The sequence below is a fragment of the Gymnoscopelus microlampas genome (genome assembly GCF_963454915.1).
Source record: "Gymnoscopelus microlampas genome assembly, chromosome: 4".
NCBI lineage: Eukaryota > Metazoa > Chordata > Actinopteri > Myctophiformes > Myctophidae > Gymnoscopelus > Gymnoscopelus microlampas.
The window spans coordinates 14,631,780-14,651,062 of record NC_139941.1 but is presented as its reverse complement, the minus strand read 5'-3'; the positions used below and the strand labels follow the sequence as shown (position 1 = coordinate 14,651,062).

General features: G+C 43.8%; 2 protein-coding genes across 2 annotated transcripts; both read left to right on the top strand.

Annotated features, from left to right (window-relative positions):
• The first annotated feature begins 431 nt into the window (after positions 1 to 431).
• On the top strand, positions 432 to 11,100 carry LOC311044501 (cyclin-G2-like). The gene is made up of 8 exons (XM_084056139.1): positions 432 to 603; positions 1,893 to 2,022; positions 2,583 to 2,720; positions 3,444 to 3,694; positions 4,925 to 5,003; positions 5,101 to 5,199; positions 6,333 to 6,535; positions 8,984 to 11,100. Exons 2-8 carry the CDS (start codon positions 1,894 to 1,896, stop codon positions 9,093 to 9,095), a joined length of 1,011 nt encoding a protein of 336 aa, XP_083912265.1. The 5' UTR covers positions 432 to 603; position 1,893; the 3' UTR covers positions 9,096 to 11,100.
• Positions 11,101 to 13,789: 2,689 nt separating this feature from the next.
• LOC311043817 (alpha-N-acetylneuraminate alpha-2,8-sialyltransferase ST8SIA3-like) lies at positions 13,790 to 18,515 on the top strand (the record flags this gene model as incomplete). Its single annotated transcript, XM_084055188.1, has 5 exons — positions 13,790 to 13,947; positions 15,275 to 15,397; positions 15,844 to 16,191; positions 17,328 to 17,537; positions 18,233 to 18,515. 5 exons carry the CDS (start codon positions 13,790 to 13,792, stop codon positions 18,513 to 18,515), a joined length of 1,122 nt encoding a protein of 373 aa, XP_083911314.1.
• Between the last annotated feature and the right edge of the window lie 768 nt (positions 18,516 to 19,283).

The window sequence follows — 19,283 nt, the reverse complement described above, 5'->3', positions numbered from 1 at the left end:
GGCAACCGGAAACCTTATTTCTGCTAGCTCGAAAACCGGAAGTCCAATTTCTGCTGACGGAACGGAGCTTCATCTGTTCATTCATGTTAGTTTACCGCGGTGCATCATGGTTCCTGTAGTTCAGCTGTAGCCAGCGTTGCCAGGTCCGCTTATTATAAGCGACCTTGGGCTTGTTTTTCTGATAAATTGCTTTAGTTACTTGTAAATATTGGTGGTTGCGTTTTTTTTGGGGGTGTTGTGACCGCTGTACCAGATTTGTGTTGTTAAAATGTTAACCCCCCCCCAAATAGCAGATCTACAAGCTCACAATGCGTCGCATCTTGGCGCGTTGTGAGTTTGTAAAGTGGGTCGCTTCTTTTGGGCTTGTTTCTCTTTCAAGATCTGGCAACACTGGCTGGCAGTTATTCTGTTTACTCACTGGTTCAATAGAGGCGGATCCTCCTCACCTTACCGCAGTTTATCCAGTTTATCATTCCCACACATCCATCCATTGACGGGGCCCATCTGAACATCATGAACATTTAAGTGTGTTTATAAATGATCGCTGCAGCTGCACACACTGTCGCCTATTTGGGTCAAGAAGCGGGTATAGTGCAGGGCGAGGTAAGTAAGACCATTTCACTGTCTCATTCAAGCTAAAGCTACATTGCTAATGCAATCAGTCATCTCTGAGTTTATTTATTTAGGAGCCGCCCGATCCGTTGTTGTTTTGATTTGCAGATGATTTATGTTGCATAATGACGCACCATCAACACAAACTGGGTGTAAAACCTTAATTGTTTGTGTGTTGGATGACCTTTCTGTTAAGATGACCTAGTTTCTGTTTGACCTAGTTTCCCAGAGGACTTTATTACCCCACTAATGTTTATGTGTATCTTCTTCCTCCGTGATCATGTGGGTCGGTGTTGGATGATCTGTTCAAATTAACACATCTGTGAAATTGTGATTGGTTTGTTTTGCAGGTTATTTATTGTTTTGATAATAGGAGGTATGTTTCACAATGATGCTAATCGAATAGTTTTGGGCGGAGGTTATATCCAGCGTTGCCAGATTCTGCGAATGAAACAAGCAACCAGGTCTATCAAAAGAAGCGACTAGGCTACGGCTTTTTGAAAATAGAAGACCTTCAAGCTCACAATGCGATGCGGTGCGCTGTGAGCTTGTAGAGCTGCAATTTTCAAAAAAAGAGAAAAATAATCTGTGGGGGGGGGGACGACGGGGACCTCTTATCTTCACAAATCTTGTATGGGGATCCCTGGCCCAAAACATTTTCAGATGGGGCAGACTGGAGTCTGTCGACAAAAACATATTAATATGGTGGTGCTTGCATGAAAATGTTTGAGAATCACTGGTTTAAACAACATTAGGAAACGAGGCCAAATAAGCAACTACACTTTACAGAAAAACAAGCTCAATGTTGCTTAATAAGCCGACATGGCAACACTGTTGCTAATCAAATAGTTTTGGGAGGAGGTTATATCCGCCTGAGACCAATTATTTGTTTACTAACATTGAGACTGGACGCACAGGTGATTGTTTCACGCAATCAATTCCCAACCTGTTGTTTCGGGGTGCGCTGGTTTCAGTACACCCCAATCCCCTCTTGTGTGTTGGCTGGTGAGGCGCGTCCTAACGAGACCTGATAGAATGGGTTTCATTGCGCGCATACTGGTTGCACGCATACTGGTTCTTATCAGTGTGACGTCGTCTGTTAAGGGGTCTATGTGACACCCAGGGGGCGTGGTTAAACACACGGGAGGCGTGGTTTAGGCCTTAAGGAGATAAACAACTTTTTTCCCCCAGTTCCCCTGTTGTCTGAGCTGAGGGAGTAACAGTAACCCATCACATCCATTGAACTGCACAACAATAAACCCATGAACCATGTTTTTCAGGATGAGGGGCCTTCATCATCAGAGCTTCGACAGCGTGCTCCTGAAGGAGCTGAAGTCCAACTGCGCTAAGGAGTCCAGGTTTCTTCCCAAGGAGACGGGCCTGAGGATAATGGAGTCCACAGCTACAGAGGTATTGTAACCCACTGACCTACATTCATGTTTGTGGCATCTGTGGTATGCAATCAGTGGTGGATGTAGAAATACTCTGTTACAAGTAAAAGTCTGGAATTCTAAATTTACTTGAGTAAAAGTACAAAAGTATTGGTATCAAAAGTACCAAAAGTATAAAGTACTTATTATGCAGAATGTCCCATTTCACAAGTTTTAAAATGTATGCAAATCTTTTGATCGCATTGTGAGCTTGTAGATCGGCTATTTTCAAATGGCCGAAATGTATTTAGGGCTGAAGTGGTTAATGTATGTTTTATAATCAAAATCTACAAAGTAACTAAGTTGTCAAATTATTGTGGAGTAAAAGTATATAGTGAAATAGTGAAAATAGCAGATCTACAATTGTGAAAATAGTCCATCTACAAGCTCACGTGACGCGTTTTTCAACATTTTCGACATTTTTTACATTTTTTGTGATGTCTGTAATGATGAACTTGATTAGTTCAATTAACTGTAACCCCTGCATGTATGTGTGATGCTACCTTTAGTGCTGTGTAGCTAACAGGCGTTTATTTTCAGAATCACAGCGGCGTGTCTGTGAAATGCCGAGATGCCAAAGTGGAGGATCTGTGGGGGTTGTCCAGTTTCTTTGGTTACAGCACCCAGACCTTTGTTCAAGCTGTCAATCTGCTGGACAGATTCCTTGCCATTATGAAGGTGGGTATTCATAGTCGTGTTTTGTGGTCCTCACATATTATTTATATATAACGCATTACATGACTTGTGTTTTTTATTTTTTTTATTTTGTTTAACCTCGGGCTCGGGCGGCCATAGCTGAGTGGTTAGTGAGCCCGCCTAGGGAGCCAGAGGCCCTGGTTGCCCCAGGTTCGATTCCAGGCCAGGCCAGCATATGTGTCGATGAAATGAAATTTGTCCCTGAGCAAGACTCTTAACCCCTAATTGCTCACAGGTTCCCATTGGAAACAAGACCGCAAGGACTTTCATGAACGACCTGTTAAAAGGAATTATCCTTTATAGTGCATTGTATTTTAAAACGACTTTCATCCTGGCATCCCTATTTTGGGATCTCTTTCTTTTTTGATATTTTTTACGGTTTTATTATTATTATTAGCTATGCTGCTGCATTGTCTGGAAGCCGAACAAATGTACCTGTACACAAGATGTAGCAATAAAGCACAACCTTGAACCATGGCATGAACCTTCATTATAAGCGAACACTTCCAAAAGATACCAGATCTGCAAGCAACAAGAGTTCTTCTATTTTTGCCAAATGCCCAGAATAGGGTCGCTCGGGTTTTTGTGGTTAGGTGGTTAATACATATATCCTATAATCACAACACCAAAAACAAACAACACGGCACAGAGGCGATTTCCTCACGTGACGCTGCCTCACTTCCCACTCTTGTGATATCTTTGCAGGTTCAGCACAAACACTTGCCCTGCATTGGCGTCTGCTGCCTCCACATTGCAGCCAAAATGGTCGAGGAGGAGTGCAACATCTCACCCACACACGAACTCATCCGCATCAGCCAAAGCAAGTTCACAGTTTCTGACCTCAGTCGTATGGAGAAGATCATCTCAGAGAAGCTCAGCCTGGAGCCCAAAGCCGTTACAGCCTTCACTTTCCTACAGCTCTACCACTCAGCCATTGCGTCCGCGTCTGTCGCAAGGTAATGGGGTTCAACATCTTTATTCCAATTATCAGTTATTTCCACAATATATAGTGTTATTGCTGAGGCATCATCTCAGTTTGCATGGTGCTGCTCAAATAAAGTGCTGTTCCGTTGCATAGAACCGGCTCTACTTAACTTGGCTAGCTTAATTTTCCACTGCAGATAGGACCTCAATGTAGCTGTTTGGCAAAGCATTGTCCAACGCAGAGGCGGCCTTAAGAATCTGGGGGCCTGTATCTAGAGCTAATGTGCGATCCCCGATCGGGGAACATTTTTAGAGCTCAAGTTGGTTTGCAACGGTGTATTTTCATTTTGAATTAAGTGCAGTTTTCACCATGGCAGCTCAAGATAGAACACATTAAAAGAGCTTAAACAGTTCCCTCAAATTAAATTAACAGAAATATTGTTTTGCACATGTAGTGGTCAATGATGTCTTTTTTTCTTGACTTGTTTGATGTGTTCACTCATCATCAGGTCGAACTCGGTAAGCAGCTCCGCCAGACCAAGACGGTTGCCATTATTTGGTTCATGTAGGGTGGAATTATGCCCCCCCCCAAAAAAAAGGTTCCGTTCTGCATGATGAACAGCCTTTGGCAATTAACCTTCATGACATCATTCTAGAGTTATTTTTTTCTAACTTGACTAATTCTTGGAAATTGCTGTCAATGGCACTGTGCGTTCTCAAGCACATTTCCAGCTTGTGCCACCTATCCATGTTGGCACGCTGCACATTTCACCTTTCATGGGGTGGCCTGAGTTGGGGCACCCCGGAGGGCAGGGCCTGTTTGAATTTAAATGGGTGAAACGTATAGCTAAGACGACCTTTGTATAGGAGAGTGCAAAACAATGCCAAAGCTGCCAAAGCTAACGCAAATTCTGTCTGGAAACACACATGGTTAGCTCACAACGCATCCCTATACGACCCATGCGCTTGCAGATGGGCTATTTTGGCTATTATTCAACGTCTTATGATGAAGCATAATATGGCATAAGTGGTTATCAGTCACTGTTTGGTATCACCTCAGCTCGCTTGGAAGCTCGGAAGCTTGGAAGTTGACCCCAAGAAAAGTACCAGCTACCAGGTTCTTTTCCTAATGGAAAACCAAAAAGGGAGAGTATAGTTGAGTGAGATTGAGCCAGTTCTATGCAATTGATAAGTGCCAATAGATTGTGTTTTTTTGAGACAAATACTGGCGAATCACATGAGGATTCCCTCTATATTTTAAGGGAGGACATCCCAAGCTTTGGGAGACTGGAAGCCCAGCTCAAAGCCTGCTTATGTCGACTTGCTTTCTCTAAGGCAAAAGTAAGGATTGTTCTCAGGTGACAATTTCACATAGAATGGCAACGTTATGTTGTAGTGCCAGGTCTAATTAAGTCTTATGTTTTGTTTTGTCTCAAAGCCATCGGTGCTGGCACTGTCCGTCATTGCTCAGGAGTTTGAAGCCCTTCAGTCCATGGCCATGTTGAAGATTGTACAGCAGCTCCAAAGGCACCTAAAGGTAAGATGCTCACATTAAGGATGGTTTACTTACTATTACTAATGTACTTGTTTGTTTACATCAACCTCTGCTCTGATGTGTTTTGACACAACTTGTCCCGGAGATCTCACTTCTGGTGACAGACACGGTGAACAAAGTGTGTGCTATCACTCTCCATTAATTAATTGCTGTCTGGTTGTGTTTGTAGTCCCTCAGATATAGATTATAGAGGCCTAACCTCCTCAGACAACATTTCTTAAAAACTGTCCATGGTACTTTGCAGGCAGATTGCAGAAATAAAACTATAAACCACGAGTGCACCTTGAGTTTCACACTAATCACACACAATGTTTGCATTGGTGTCTCTGCGTTGATGTTTGGCTAGTTAGAAAACCAAGAACTGCCAAAACAAACTTGCTCCACTGCCGGCTTTAGTTTTCTCCCAGTTCCAGCATTTGTGTCACTTCTTACTTCACTTTCTACTCTGAATAACTGAACTTGAACGAGATTATGTAACAATCTCACCTACTTGAATAGAGGGAACATCAATCTTAACTCATTGACTGCCAGGAATTACTTGCCAGCGAAAACGGCGATTTTACTGTACCTTTGAAAAATCATAGAATATTCTCCGTGACCGCTATCCTCACGGAGATCAGCTCATTACACACACGGGGGTCCGGTAGAATCGGGGGGGGGGGGGGGGGAATTGGCCGGCCGTGATCCTTCATTCCAGAGCTATGGCCGTTTGAATGTGGCTTGTTTTTTGAAAAACACTTAAAAAAACAACAGAAATCAGAGAAAAATTTACTTTTGTGAATCCTTTATCATGAAAGTAGGCAATCTTTTTTTTGTTGGGATTTCTGGATGTACTCTTCTTCGGTGGTGCTTGGATCATTCACAAGCTGCGGAGCAACCCCGCCCTCCCGCCACCAAAAAAAACAAAATTGCGTCTTGGCAGCCTGGGTGTTTGGATGTTAACCACTTCCATTACATCCTTGGCGGGGAATGAGTTAAGTCAGTGTTTCCCAACTCTGGGTCTGGGGGTGCCAAAGATCACAGAGGCCATGTCTGTTTGGAAGTAGTCCAACATTTTAACCAACCATTGTTTTAAGTCATCGGTCACCCAGATTCCTTCCTGTTTTTCTTCACAGATCAATGATGGAGAACTTCTCCACTGGAGAGAACTTGTGGCTGAGTGCATGACCAAGTATTGCTCAAGTGAATGCAACAAGCCAGACAATAAGAAGCTAGTTTGGATCGTGTCCCGGCGAACAGCGCAGAACCTGCAGGCCAATCATTTCAGTGTGCCTGGTCTGCCAACCATTCCAGAGGGGAGTTGGGACGAGAGCGAGAGGTAAATGTCTGGGCCAGTCTGCTCCTCCAAACTGCACTTCCTCTGATTAGATACACCTCGACAATGAAACACTGACAAAAGACTCTTTCCTGAGTGTACAGCACCATCGCATCCTTTGATTTAACTAGAAGCTCGCCCCCGCTACGCGGGGGCTCGCGTCTAGCCCGCGGCCACGCCCACGTAGCGCCCGCGGCCACTTGGCAACTCATATAAGTGGCGTAGCGTCATGAGGGTCAGTGGGGCCGTGGCTCGGTCAGTGAAGACCCTGTAGTGCGGATGATATGTGGCATAGAGGGGCAGATTGTAAATCCCCAGAGGAAACATCCGTGGGCTACCATTGGTTCAGCGATGTGTGCGGTCGCCCTGCGGCCCCTCCTCCTCCACCAATGTGCAGTATTGAGAGCCCTGACGTCACAACAATTGGAGCGATGGGCACTGCACTGTGGTTGGTTAGGGTACACCTAGGGCCCAGGTAGAACCCAGTTAAAGCCTGCATGGGCAAACCCAGGTAGGACCCGCCTTGGTCCCACATAAACATGGGTAGTTGGGGCCCACCTAAGGGCCAGGTAGAAGCTACTTATAGCCTGCATGGGCATCGCAGTTGGGACTGAAGTGGATGCCGCTGACATTGCTGACATGGGGTCCATATGGTTTAGCCCACCTTGAAACCATATGGGAACTACGCTGGCATGCTGGCTGTAATGCAAACGCTGCATCATACCTGCAGTGTGTAGTTTGATGTTGTGTGTGTAGCAGATATACCTGCAGTGTGTAGATCAATGTCCATATGAAAGTCAATGCCCAGCAGTGTTTTTTTTCCCCAGCAGAGTTTCTAGTGTCTCTGTCTCTCTCTGGAAGAGGTTGCACATGAACTCTGCAGCCGCACTGAGGCGCTCCAACACAAACACTCTGACATTAAGCTGCTTCACACAACAAACATCAGCACGACGCTGCTGTTTGTCCAAAAGACACAATATCTCCTCTCCCACCGACGTCATGTGTTCATTTATCGACAGCCGTACAGACTCCTTTTGACACATTTTACCTCGTTTATCCAGCTCTCACTGACTCATCGGGCTGTTATTTTGCTGCGATCAAGTCAACGATGTGAGAGATTAGCTATCACAGACGGACGGACAGGGGGTGAAACATAGTCTTGCGCCATGCCTTTCGGCCTGGCGGAGACAATAAAAAAAGGAAAGTAAAGGAAATGAGCATTTCTGCAACAAAAGTAGTCAACAAACTATACTTTGAAAACATGGGCCACATTGTCAAAGAATGTAAGAAAGAGGCAGTCATGTAGAAAATAGCCGATCTACAAGCTTACAAAGCCTCTCAACGTGAGGCGTTTTGAGCTTGTAGATCGGCTATTTTCACAATATGTACTTGTGGAACGGAGTCAAACAGAATGGGGGGGTCCCCAGATCAAGTACGTTTATTTGGGGGGGGGGGGGGGGGGGGGGGGGCGGCGTGAAAGGGTTGATAAGCACTGCTGTAATCGGAGCGAAATTATCTGAAATTACTACATGACCATAATGCAGCCTAACATGCGTTGCACGGGGCGGTCCTGCCATTACGTTAGTTACTGTAGTTGCTGTGGAGCTACATAGTTCTCCAGAAGACACACACAAACATACACCATCTACAATGGACTAACTGAGCAGCAATATTGACATTCACCACACGAACGTGCATTGTTGACAAAGTAACAGCAAGCTGTCTGCGATGCCATTGTCTGGAGACTGCTCTTAGCGTGACACGACCAATGAGAGTGAGCGCTGTAGTTGTTGCTAAGATACGGTGGCGTCTCTGCCCCATAGCTTGTAGATCTCTCACGCATGATTGGCGTAGGCTGCGTTGCCAGGTCTGACTGTTTGTATAAGCGATTTTGGGCTTATTTGGGTGCACTTTTGGGCTCGTTTCCATAGACCACGGCAGCGCTTACTTCTTTCCCGTGACCGATGTGGCAAAAAAAGTGCAAAACGAACCATCCGGAAGTAAATTGCGAGATGAAATATATAGCACTTTTTGATTATTAGAGAAGGAGACACATGTGAAGGTTGAAAATGAAAGGTAGGAGATTATATAGTTTTTCATGAGGGATTTTTGTAGCAAGTTGTGAGAGAATTGGGCCACTCCTGTGGGCGGGGGGCTGATTAGAACCATTGGGGTTTGAAAGGAGACGCTCTCTGTTTGAGTGATAAGATTGTGCACCCGCATAGCATGTTTAAAATTCAACTGCTGACAATAAGCTAGCGAATCAGTGACCATGAGATATTTATTCTTTGTAGTACATTGGCGTCGCGCTATAATAGCTGATCTACAAACTGTTGCTTTTTGTGTGTTGGTGGAAAATATTGGAGCATCTTATGTTCCCTATTTTGAACTATAACGACATGCCCAAAATAGGGATGCTTAACAATCTAATCCTGTGTGTCCTTTCTGTAGTGAGGACTCGTGCGAAGACATGAGCTCTGAGGAGGACAGCCCGTGTGGATCCCCAGGAAGCGACGGTGAAGGTTCCTTTTTCCCCTCCTCGTTCCATAACTGCACACAGTGACCCCCCCCCCCCCCTCACCTGTTCAGCGATGGGTTTATTACGCATCGACACCTCCCACTGCTTCATTACTGCGATCATCCTGGCCCTGCGCCAGAACCCTGATTCTGTTTCTCACCATACTGTACTAACTAGTGGGGTCCAGGTCATCAAGTGCCTGAATCACTCCATTTCAATCACATGAACATAATAGGCAAACATTCTGTGAAAATAGCCAATCTACAAGCTCACAACGCTTGGTGAGCTTGTGTATTGGTTAAGTTCGGCGAAGAGATTTGGTGTAGAGGGGAAAAAAGAGGGGAACCAGATAGAGGGGACACCAGACCCCTGGTGGACCCCGGTCAACGAAGTATATAAGGTTACTGGTTAATGTTTTTTATTTTTTTATACTTTATTACAATCATGCAGAATTGAATATCGCAATATCCAGGCAGCTTGATGGCAGTACATCTGAATGTCATTTTGTTTTTATATGAAATGTTATGTGTGTCAATCTGTGTCCAAGCCTGACACATTCCAGGAAACGTACAAAAGCACAGTGGCACAAACTCTCTGGATGTGACTCATGATGCTCACTAGCGGTTGAATACCTGCAACTAGCACAATTTACACAGTAAAATCCCTCAGTGTATTGCAACTTATATGAGAGTGTAACAGTGCCTATTTGATCACTCTCGATAGTTCAATTATCCATCCATCTTCTAGAGTCTAGAGTCTGGTCAAGGAGGTAACCGTTCCAGCAGAGAATCTCATACTTCCCTTTCCCAGGCCATGTTGACAAAATTCTAACTGGGGGATCCTGAGGTGTTCCCACGCCAGTGTAGAGAGAGAGATATATAAAATAAATCTCCACACATCTGGTCCTTGGTCTGCCCTATCAGCTGGGCGAGCCTGGAAAGCCTCCCTGGGGAGGTAGGTGCCCAGGAGGCATCCGTATTTAGATGTCCGAACCACCTCAACTGGCTCCTTTCCACTTAAAATAGCAGTGGCTCTACTCTGAGGCTCTCCCAGGTCAGTGGTTCTCAACCTGTGGGTTGGGACCCCCAGGGGGGTCCCACATGATTTTGTGGGAGGGGTCCCCAGATGACCGTAAAGTGACAATTTAAGGGCTTTTATGACCTTTTTAATATCAAAGAAGAAAAAATTACCTAAAAGAAAAGAACGTTACTGCATCAAAAGTAAAACAGGTCAAATATGATTATTTTGAGTGGTCCCCAGTTCAAATGATTTTATGATTATTTGGGGGGGACGGACGCGGCCTGTAAAGGTTGAGAACCACTGTCCCAGATGACTGAGCTTCTTACCTTATCCCTAAAGGGCTTTTGAGAGGGTGGAGCGACACGGCTGCGTTCTCGCTTTGATCCGTGAGGTCGCACTGCGCCCCTCGTGTGAATAGACACGTTTTAATGCGTTGCATAGAGAAAAGCTCAAGGCATTACTACTCTTGTCCCGAGCGGGCGTGTGCATGAGACGAGCACGAACGCGGGAGTCCACCCGTTTGTCGCTCCGCCTGTCAGATTGCCCGCGGCTCCCTACCTGACCACTCGCCTCTCAGTGAAAATTAATTACACGGCATGTCAATCCAGTGTGAAAAACCCTCAAGGGATTTGCCAGCCACCCTCCTGAGAAAACGAGTTAAATTAACATCAAGGATTTTGCTGTGAACTGTCTTTTTTTTATTCCAGTTTTAATACTCAAGACAATACTCATTGTTTAAACTTGTTAATGCCACACAATTTTTATGTGACATATATGAGATTGTATTAAAACCCTGAAGGGTTGCATGGAGATTTGTGAGATTATGAAAGGGAGGTTGTTTGTATTGACTGAGATTAACTGTAAAAAGAAAATATTTAAAAAAACGAGAAAAAATGTACATAATATGTAAAAGAAAATCTTAAGAAAAACATGTTTTGTGTATACCTAGATATTGTGTATTGTATATCAATAATGGTACAGATGAAATGTGGGGTAAGATTATCTCCCCAAATAAAAATGCATTTTTATATGTTTAGTCAACTGATCTCTTGTGTGGTGGAAGTAGTAGGCCTACTCCTACGACTACAGTGTAGAAATACTTCCTTAAGGTCCTGTACTTAAAATCTTAGTAAAAGTACAAAAGTATTACCATCAAAATATACTTAGAGTAAAAGCAATAATTATACAGAATGGCTATACTGTATATTATATTACTGAAATGCAATTAGAAGGAAACCCTGGCTGATTATGTGGTTTGCTTTCCAGTTCAGCTTAAAAACTACAGCAGGGGGAGAAAACAGAGCACCAGTAAACCTTGATAAGCTAATCAAATTTGGGTTGTGGCATCATGTATGCTAGCACACTGGCACCACCCATGGCTCTGGGCACACGAAAATCGAACACCCATTATAAATTAATATTATGATCAAATTATTTAAAAAAGTTGCAGCTGTGTTGTACTAGCCCTTAATGTATCTAATCTGCTGTAGTTTTAACCTGAATTGGAAAGCAAACTACACAAATCTGCCTATAGATGGTTTCGTGCCCCTTTTCCACCAGTGCTTTCATAATTTGTAGGCTATCATCATTTATCAGCGCTCTCAGTGAGTTGCCTGAACATTCAACTAAACGTGATTAGCTGAGATATGCGTAATGATTTGCAAATCCGTTCAGTTTTGATTAGATATGCACCCTTTCGTGCAGATCGTTGAATGAATAGCCTGTTGGCAGGGGAGCCTGTGTGTGTGTGTATGTGTGCACGTACGCGCACACACACACAAAAAAGAACACGTGCGTGTCGGGGCGGTCTGTAGGCTACAGTCTGCTGGCATGATGTGTTGACGGGCATTTCTAATCCATCTCCCTGATTAAACCGCCTGCTTGCCGAGAGAGAGGAAGAATTGCACAGTGGTGGAAAAAGTACTCACATGTTTTACTGAAGTAAAAGTATCAATACTGCTATGTAGAAATACTCTGTTACAAGTAAAAGTCTGGAATTCAAAATGTACTTTTAAATTTAAAGTAGAAAGTACTCATTATGCAGAATGTCCCATTTCACAAGTTTTCAAATGTATAAAATGTATAATAAAAATATTTTGAAAATAGCAGATCTACAAGCTCACAATGCATCCCGATGCACACATTGTGAGCTTGTAGAGCGGCTATTTTCAAATGGCCAAAATGTTTAGGGCTGAAGTGGTTAATGTATGTTTTGTAGTAATAATCAAAATCTACAAAGTAACTAGTATCTAAAGTTGTGCGATTAATAATAGTGGAGTAAAAGTAGGCCTACAATATTTGTCTCCGCCAGGCTGAAAGGCATAGCCGAGACAGCTAATCTCCGGCACTGCTGGGCCATTCGCAGCGAAACTGTGCACACACACTCCCTGGATGCCAGAGTAGAACCTCTGCCCCACATTTCTGCCCCACATTTCTTGACAGTACTCCTACAGACTTTGTCCAAACATCACGCAAATCAGTACACAGTATCTCTCTATAGTCATTAAATGAAACGGGTCTTCCAGATTTTTCATATTCCATTGGCTAAGATTGGCTTCCAAAGTTTGCAGGAGTGCTGCGTTTTGAACAGAATGTCTCAAATCATGAACACAGTGTACGATTTCTGTGAAATTTTGCACACACCCTTGAGGCAGAGGAAAACTCTTTGACCTGCATTTTTACACCTGTTTTTTATAGCGCCACCAGGAGGCCGACTTATGTAAAACTATTTTTTTGATATTACTCCTTCAGATTTAATCCAAATTTCACACAAATCCATACACATGATCTCTACAGTCATGTGATCAAGACAAATCTGTTTGGTTTTTCATATTCCACCCTGATTGGCTAAGCTAACATCTAAAGGAGTGGCCTGTTTTGAACAAAATGCTGCAAATCATGAACGCAGCGTCCAATTGCGAAAACTTTGCACTCACATTGGCACTAGATTGAGGAACAAATGCCACCCTTTTAACATTGCCCTATTATAGCGCCACCTATTACTACTACAAAATTTGTCCAAATATCACTTAAATCGGTACACATTATCTCCATAGTCAAGAGATCAAGACGGATCCGTCAGATGTTTCATATTCCATCCTGATTGGCGAGTACCGAACATTGCTGGCCCACAATTATAGCCTACCTTACCTGGCGGAGACCTGTGCTCCGAGGAGCGCTTTTTCTAGTTGTCTCTGAGATGTAGTGGAGTAGAAGTAAAATGACTGAAAATCTGAAATACTCAAGTGAAGTAGAAATACCTCAAAATTGTACCCATAAGTACAGTACTTGAGTAAATGTACTTAGTTACTTCACACCTCTGGAATTGCCGTCAGTCCGCCGTGCGCGCAGTCAGTCAGTCAGTCAGTCGGTGAGGGGATGGGCAGGAGGAATGCCTCTTGGACGGAACAGCAGCAGCAGCATCGCTACGCGACCACCATCCCATTCCCAACCGCAGCGCTGCACTGGCACCTGCTGCCGTCCATTTTACGCCATCGCACAATATGAAATCTGCGATCAGCATCATCATCTTTTGTAAACAACCAGACAAACGCTCGTCTGCACCCGGGCAATGAAAAGATAGGCGCGCATATCGCTGTGTGAGTGTGTGTGTGCGTGTGCGTGTGCGTGTGTGTGTGTGTGTGCGTGGCTTGTGTGCGTGGCTTGTGTGTGTGTGTGTGTGTGTAGGCTGCTAGGGGGAATGAAAACGCTCCGACAACATGGTCCGTATAGCGAACGCCTTGGGGCTGGTTATTCTGAGCGTTGCTCTGCTCATTCTGTCTCTGATCAGTTATGTGTCGTTAAGAAAGGATAGCGTCTTCTCGGCCAACAAATATGACATGGGAGGACCGAGGATTATGTTCCATGCGGGGTTTCGGTGAGTATTCACTGGAATTGTTGTGTTGATTGTAATTGCATGATCGGGGAGGCCCATATATTTCATAAACGTGCCACATTTGGGTCTTATGCACGCTGCAGCAGCAGGGGTCTCTGGCCTAGTGTTTGTTGTTGTATTGATCAGTCTCAAGCCTAAAACACAGGGTAACAGGATAGGTGGGCACCTCGATGTAAAATTGGCTATTTTGTCCAAAATGTTAAAAAACAAAAATATTTGAAAAATGGTCTTAAGTAAAGTAAAGTATACATGGTTAGAACATGCTTAAACATTCGACAATTAAGGTCTAATAATTCTACAATTGCTATAAAATTGCTACACAACCTGTACATCCAGTCATTGTGGGGCATAAACAAGAAGTTGAAGGATGAAATTAAGTCTGATAATGATGCATGTTCACATCATACTTTACATTACTTAAGACCATTTTTCGAATATCTAATTATTTTAATATTTCTGGACAAAATAGCCAATTTTACACCGAGGTGCCCAGATGTCCCTATAGTGCCCACCTATCCTAGGCTGTATCCAAATACAGGCATGCATCAACATCGTTTTCTGGTTCAGTTTTGGGGCCTACGTGTTGAATGGACTGCCTTGAGTCAGCTTTCTTGAATTAATTACACAAACGTGGTCATTGTGTAATACGAGCTTCTTGTGAAGCTTTCAATCAAATAGAGGAGCTGTCAGTGGTACTGATGAGACTGTGTTTGCATCTGTGGCTGTGCACAGTCGTGAGACTCGTGACCTAAATTTTACTCTCATATTGTATCATGTCAGTGGTGGAAAGTACCTAAGTGCATTTGCTCAAGTACTGTAGGCTACTTGAGTAGGTGCATTCACTTTACTTGAGTATTTCAATGTTTTCATACTATATACTCCTATCTACATCTCAGAGGCAAATGTTTTACATTTTACTCCACTGCAAATATTTGACACCTCTAGATACTAGTTAATTTGCAGATTTAGACTATTAATACAAAATACACATTAACTAATACATTATGATTATTATTATAGATTAAGCCTCCAGGCAGCACATAAAGTAATTCAAATGAGCCACACCTTTACCAGCTGCCTGCAGTGAAATAATAATAACATTATTGTGAAATGGGCCATTCTGGATAATGAGTAATTCTATGTTTGGTGCCATTTTGATGCCAATTACTTCTGTACTTTTACTCAAGTAACATTTTGAATACAGACGTAATAGAGTATTTCTGCATTGTGATATTGCTCATTCTGGGTACATTTTCCACCATTGTACCTTAGTTATTGAATGTGATCTATGAAATATTGTTATTTCCAGGTCTCAGTTCGCCATGAATTTCCTGGACCCATCCTTCATTCCATTAACCAATGCCCTAAATGAAGAACTGTCAGGGAAGCCGTCGAGATGGAAGTTCAACAGGACTGCTTTTTATCAGCAAAGGTAATTCTCCTGTTGGCATCTTCTTCCATTTCCCATTACTTTTTTCCATTCCGTTTACAGTCTCAAAACATTTGTAACACTGAGTGCAGTGTTGCCCAACCTGGGGTCTGGGTCCCTTTTGGGTGTAATGCCAAAGATTACAGGGTGGGGCATGATTGGAGGTAGATACATTTTAAACATGTTGCACAAAATCATAACTAACTCGCACATGTAATTGGAGCACACTGACATAAAAATTCAAAATAGCAGATCTACAAGCTCAAAACACATTGTGATGCGACACGTTGTGAGCTTGTAGATCGGCTTATTTTGGTATTTGTCATACAAGGTTAAAATATGTAAGAGGGGGGGGGGGGGGGGTCATTGACTGAGGGTTAGGGTTAGGGTTATGAGTCTATGATGGAGACGGTTTTCTGCAGCACAGCATCCTGTTGACTGTCTTTCAGGAAGGAAATCTTCAACTACATCAACATTGCCAACAACTTCTCTCTCACCAAGAATGCCGTACGCGTGGGCCAGCTGATGCACTTCGACTACTCAAGCCACAAGTATGTCTTCTCTATCAGCAACAACTTCAAGTCCCTGCTTCCGGACACATCGCCTATCCGCAACAAGCACTACAACGTGTGTGCTGTGGTGGGCAACAGTGGCATTCTCACCGGCAGCCACTGTGGCCAAGAGATCGACCAAGCCGACTTCGTCTTCCGCTGTAACTTTGCCCCGACGGAGGTCTACCATAAAGACGTTGGCAGGAAGACCAACATGACGACCTTTAACCCCAGCATCCTGGAGAGGTAGCTACTACTACAACCTGCTTTCTAAAGATTCTTTTTATGCCTTTATTTAGAGAGAGATACGAAAAGTAGGCTGACTGGAAATGGGGAGAGAGATGGGGGGTGACACGCAGCAAAGGTCGCCAGGAACGGGAGTCGAACCCGCGACACGCTGTCAGGCTGGCATTGCAGCCTAGAGTGCCTGGACCGTCACGCTACGGCCCAGGCCTACAACCTGCTTCCTCGCCATGCTCTAAGGAAGATGCACGCAGGTGGAAATCAGCTGCCGTTGTGTTATTTTAATGTAACTTTATGCCCCAACCCCTGTGGTTCTCAACCATTTTGTGAGCTCTGGACATATTTCAAACAATGCTTAAGGGCCACTCCACCCCACAACAATATGTATATATTTAATATCTAAGAATATATCGGTCATTTCTATTCTATTTCATTTATGAATGAATGATCTTAAAGTTGGATTTATAACACATTGTGAGCTTATAGATCAGTTCATTTCGGTACGTGAAACCGCATGCAACCAGGTATATCAAGTCATTAACAGTCAATATTTTATTTCAATCTTTTTACCCCGCTCCATTCTTTTTTATTTTGTTCTGATGGACTTGAAATAATTATTAAACACTAGACCATACCCGGTCGGCGCAGCGCATCTGTGGGGGGATATGCGCACATGATCTGGCAACCCGGGAGGCAGTTCGTCCCATAGCTGGGCAGCCGCAGCTATGGGACGACATTCTTTGACACAAAAACGCTAATAAGAAGCTGAGATTTGATTAAATTGAAAAACGGGCTTCACAGTTGTGTTCAGATGGTAATGATCAATGGCTGTGTGCAAAATCAGAGCAATTGGTCCAGCCAGTGAGGAGAACCGGGTGTCTTCACCACCACCACTACAAACGCACGCACAGAGGTTACTAGAATTATAGTAGGATATTTCTGATACATTCAACAAAGGTACAATATATATTTTAAACATTTTCCCATGGACCACCTGTATTATGCCGTGGACTAACGTGGACCGCTGGTTGAGAAACATCGGTCTACAAAATTCACTTTGTGAGTCCAGTGTGACTTGCAGTCACTGGACTGGAGCTTACTACCTCATAACAGTGAGCACCTGGTATCTTTTGTTTTAGGTACTACAACAACCTGCTGACAATCCAGGACAGGAACAACTTTTTCCTCAACCTGAAGAAGCTGGAGGGAGCTATCCTGTGGATCCCTGCCTTCTTCCTGCACACCTCGGCCACAGTAACCAGAACGCTGGTGGATTTCTTCGTGGAGCACAAGGGGCAGCTGAAGATCGAGTTGGCCTGGCCAGGCAACATCATGCAGGATGTCAACAAGTAAGTATGAGGGAGAATGTCCTTGGGGTGGCCACCTGCAGTAGCAAGGGGGTGTAAGTGCTATTTTATGTTAAGTGTTAAATAGCTCTGTATTCCGGTAGCAAACCATTGCTATAGAGCGTCTGTTCAGTAACAGGCGTCTCCCTGTCTCTCCAGCTCTTTAGATAACAGAAAATACATTTTCAGTTCAGGATATACCAATTTCATCCAATCAGGAGAGAGAACTTATACAGGATACAGTATTAACAAGTCAAATTGGAAGTGATTAAACAAAGAACTAGCAGACAACTGGAACTGGAACACAATAAAATTGAAGCTAATACATTCTCTTTGTGGTGTTGTCTTTTCTAATTGGATAACATTTTTATTTTTTCCTCTTCTTTTTACTAAAGAGCTGGAGAAATGGGGAGTCCCCTGTCCCCTGAACAAACACTCTATAGCAATGATTGCTATCAGAATATAGAGCTTTAACCTTTTAACAAAACAAATATATCACGTAAACACCCTCTAAAATCATTACCTTCAAAACATCTGCTTTTAAAAGGGTCATTTTACTTGAACTTGTTCCTGTGGGTACAACCCACCATTAAGTTTTTTTTTATACAACGCTCAAGTCAAAATACCTATTATTTTGCTTCACATTGTCATGCACAGAGTTGGTATCCAATTTGTGAATCGTTTCCATTCGCTTACAGGTACTGGAAAACGAAAAACCTGTCTCCTAAGCGACTCAGCACTGGAATCCTGATGTACACTCTGGCGTCCGCCATGTGCGAGGAAATCCACCTGTACGGCTTTTGGCCCTTCGGCTGGGACCCCAACACGGGCAAGGAGCTGCCCTACCACTACTACGACAAGAAAGGAACCAAATTCACCACAAAGTGGCAGGAGACCCACCAGCTGCCCAGTGAGTTCAAGCTGCTCTACAAGATGCACGGAGACGGTGTGACCAAACTCAGCCTGTCACACTGCGCCTAGGAGAACATCCTGAGGGCAGCGGCCATCAGACTGACAATTCCAGAGACCATGACCCAGATACATTTCGCTCATGCTTTTCGTTTGTGACGCAGACACGCCAGTGCATGACCAGCATTAAAGGCATTTCACGGCACCCGCATTCTAGAAGTGCACGCTCATGTTACTCATGACACATCCAGGTTCTCAGGCCGACGAGCGGGTTATTCACACCAAGGCCTGAGTTATACTGTCCCTGGTTGCATGCGGATGTCGCACACCGAAAATAGGCTGTTTTTGGGGACACCGGTGTGCAACCAAGTATAAATCAGGCTTAAGGAGATGTGGTCGCCGCTATGTGAATTATAACCACGGCTGCATTTGTTACTCCTTTGGCAAAGATGAATTGAATACTGACAGTTCTACTTGCTGTTCACTTGCTTCCCGTCTCTCTCTTGCATGGCTGCTGTGGCAAATTACCGTTATTCAAGCAAACGTCATTTATTCCAGTCGGGGTCCACAAGGGACTCATTTGAGGAAGTAACCACATTTCCCCCAACTCTGTTTTGAAAGAGAACTTGGTATTGATTAAGGCATAATGCTATCATAATGCCTTTTCCGAGGCTGTTCTGATTCTTTAAACTTTGATCACTGCCTAATCTCAGGGAGGGAGATCGATCAGTGTTTTTTGCTAATCAAATTCGAGGCCTCTGCAGAGGTGCAAACGCTATTTTCCAGTCCTTTCTATTCTGGAGGTGACAGGCAGTGGGCATGGCTCTGAACGTTATGTGT

What these genes read in the sequence shown, in the direction of transcription:
- LOC311044501 (XM_084056139.1), top strand. Translation starts at nt 1,894, where the DNA reads ATGAGGGGCCTTCATCATCAGAGCTTCGACAGCGTGCTCCTGAAGGAG. An exon ending in GCGTCCGCGTCTGTCGCAAG is followed by an intron (nt 3,695 to 4,924) that starts GTAATGGGGTTC and finishes CTATATTTTAAG; the next exon opens with GGAGGACATCCCAAGCTTTG. An exon ending in AGCTCCAAAGGCACCTAAAG is followed by an intron (nt 5,200 to 6,332) that starts GTAAGATGCTCA and finishes TTTTCTTCACAG; the next exon opens with ATCAATGATGGAGAACTTCT.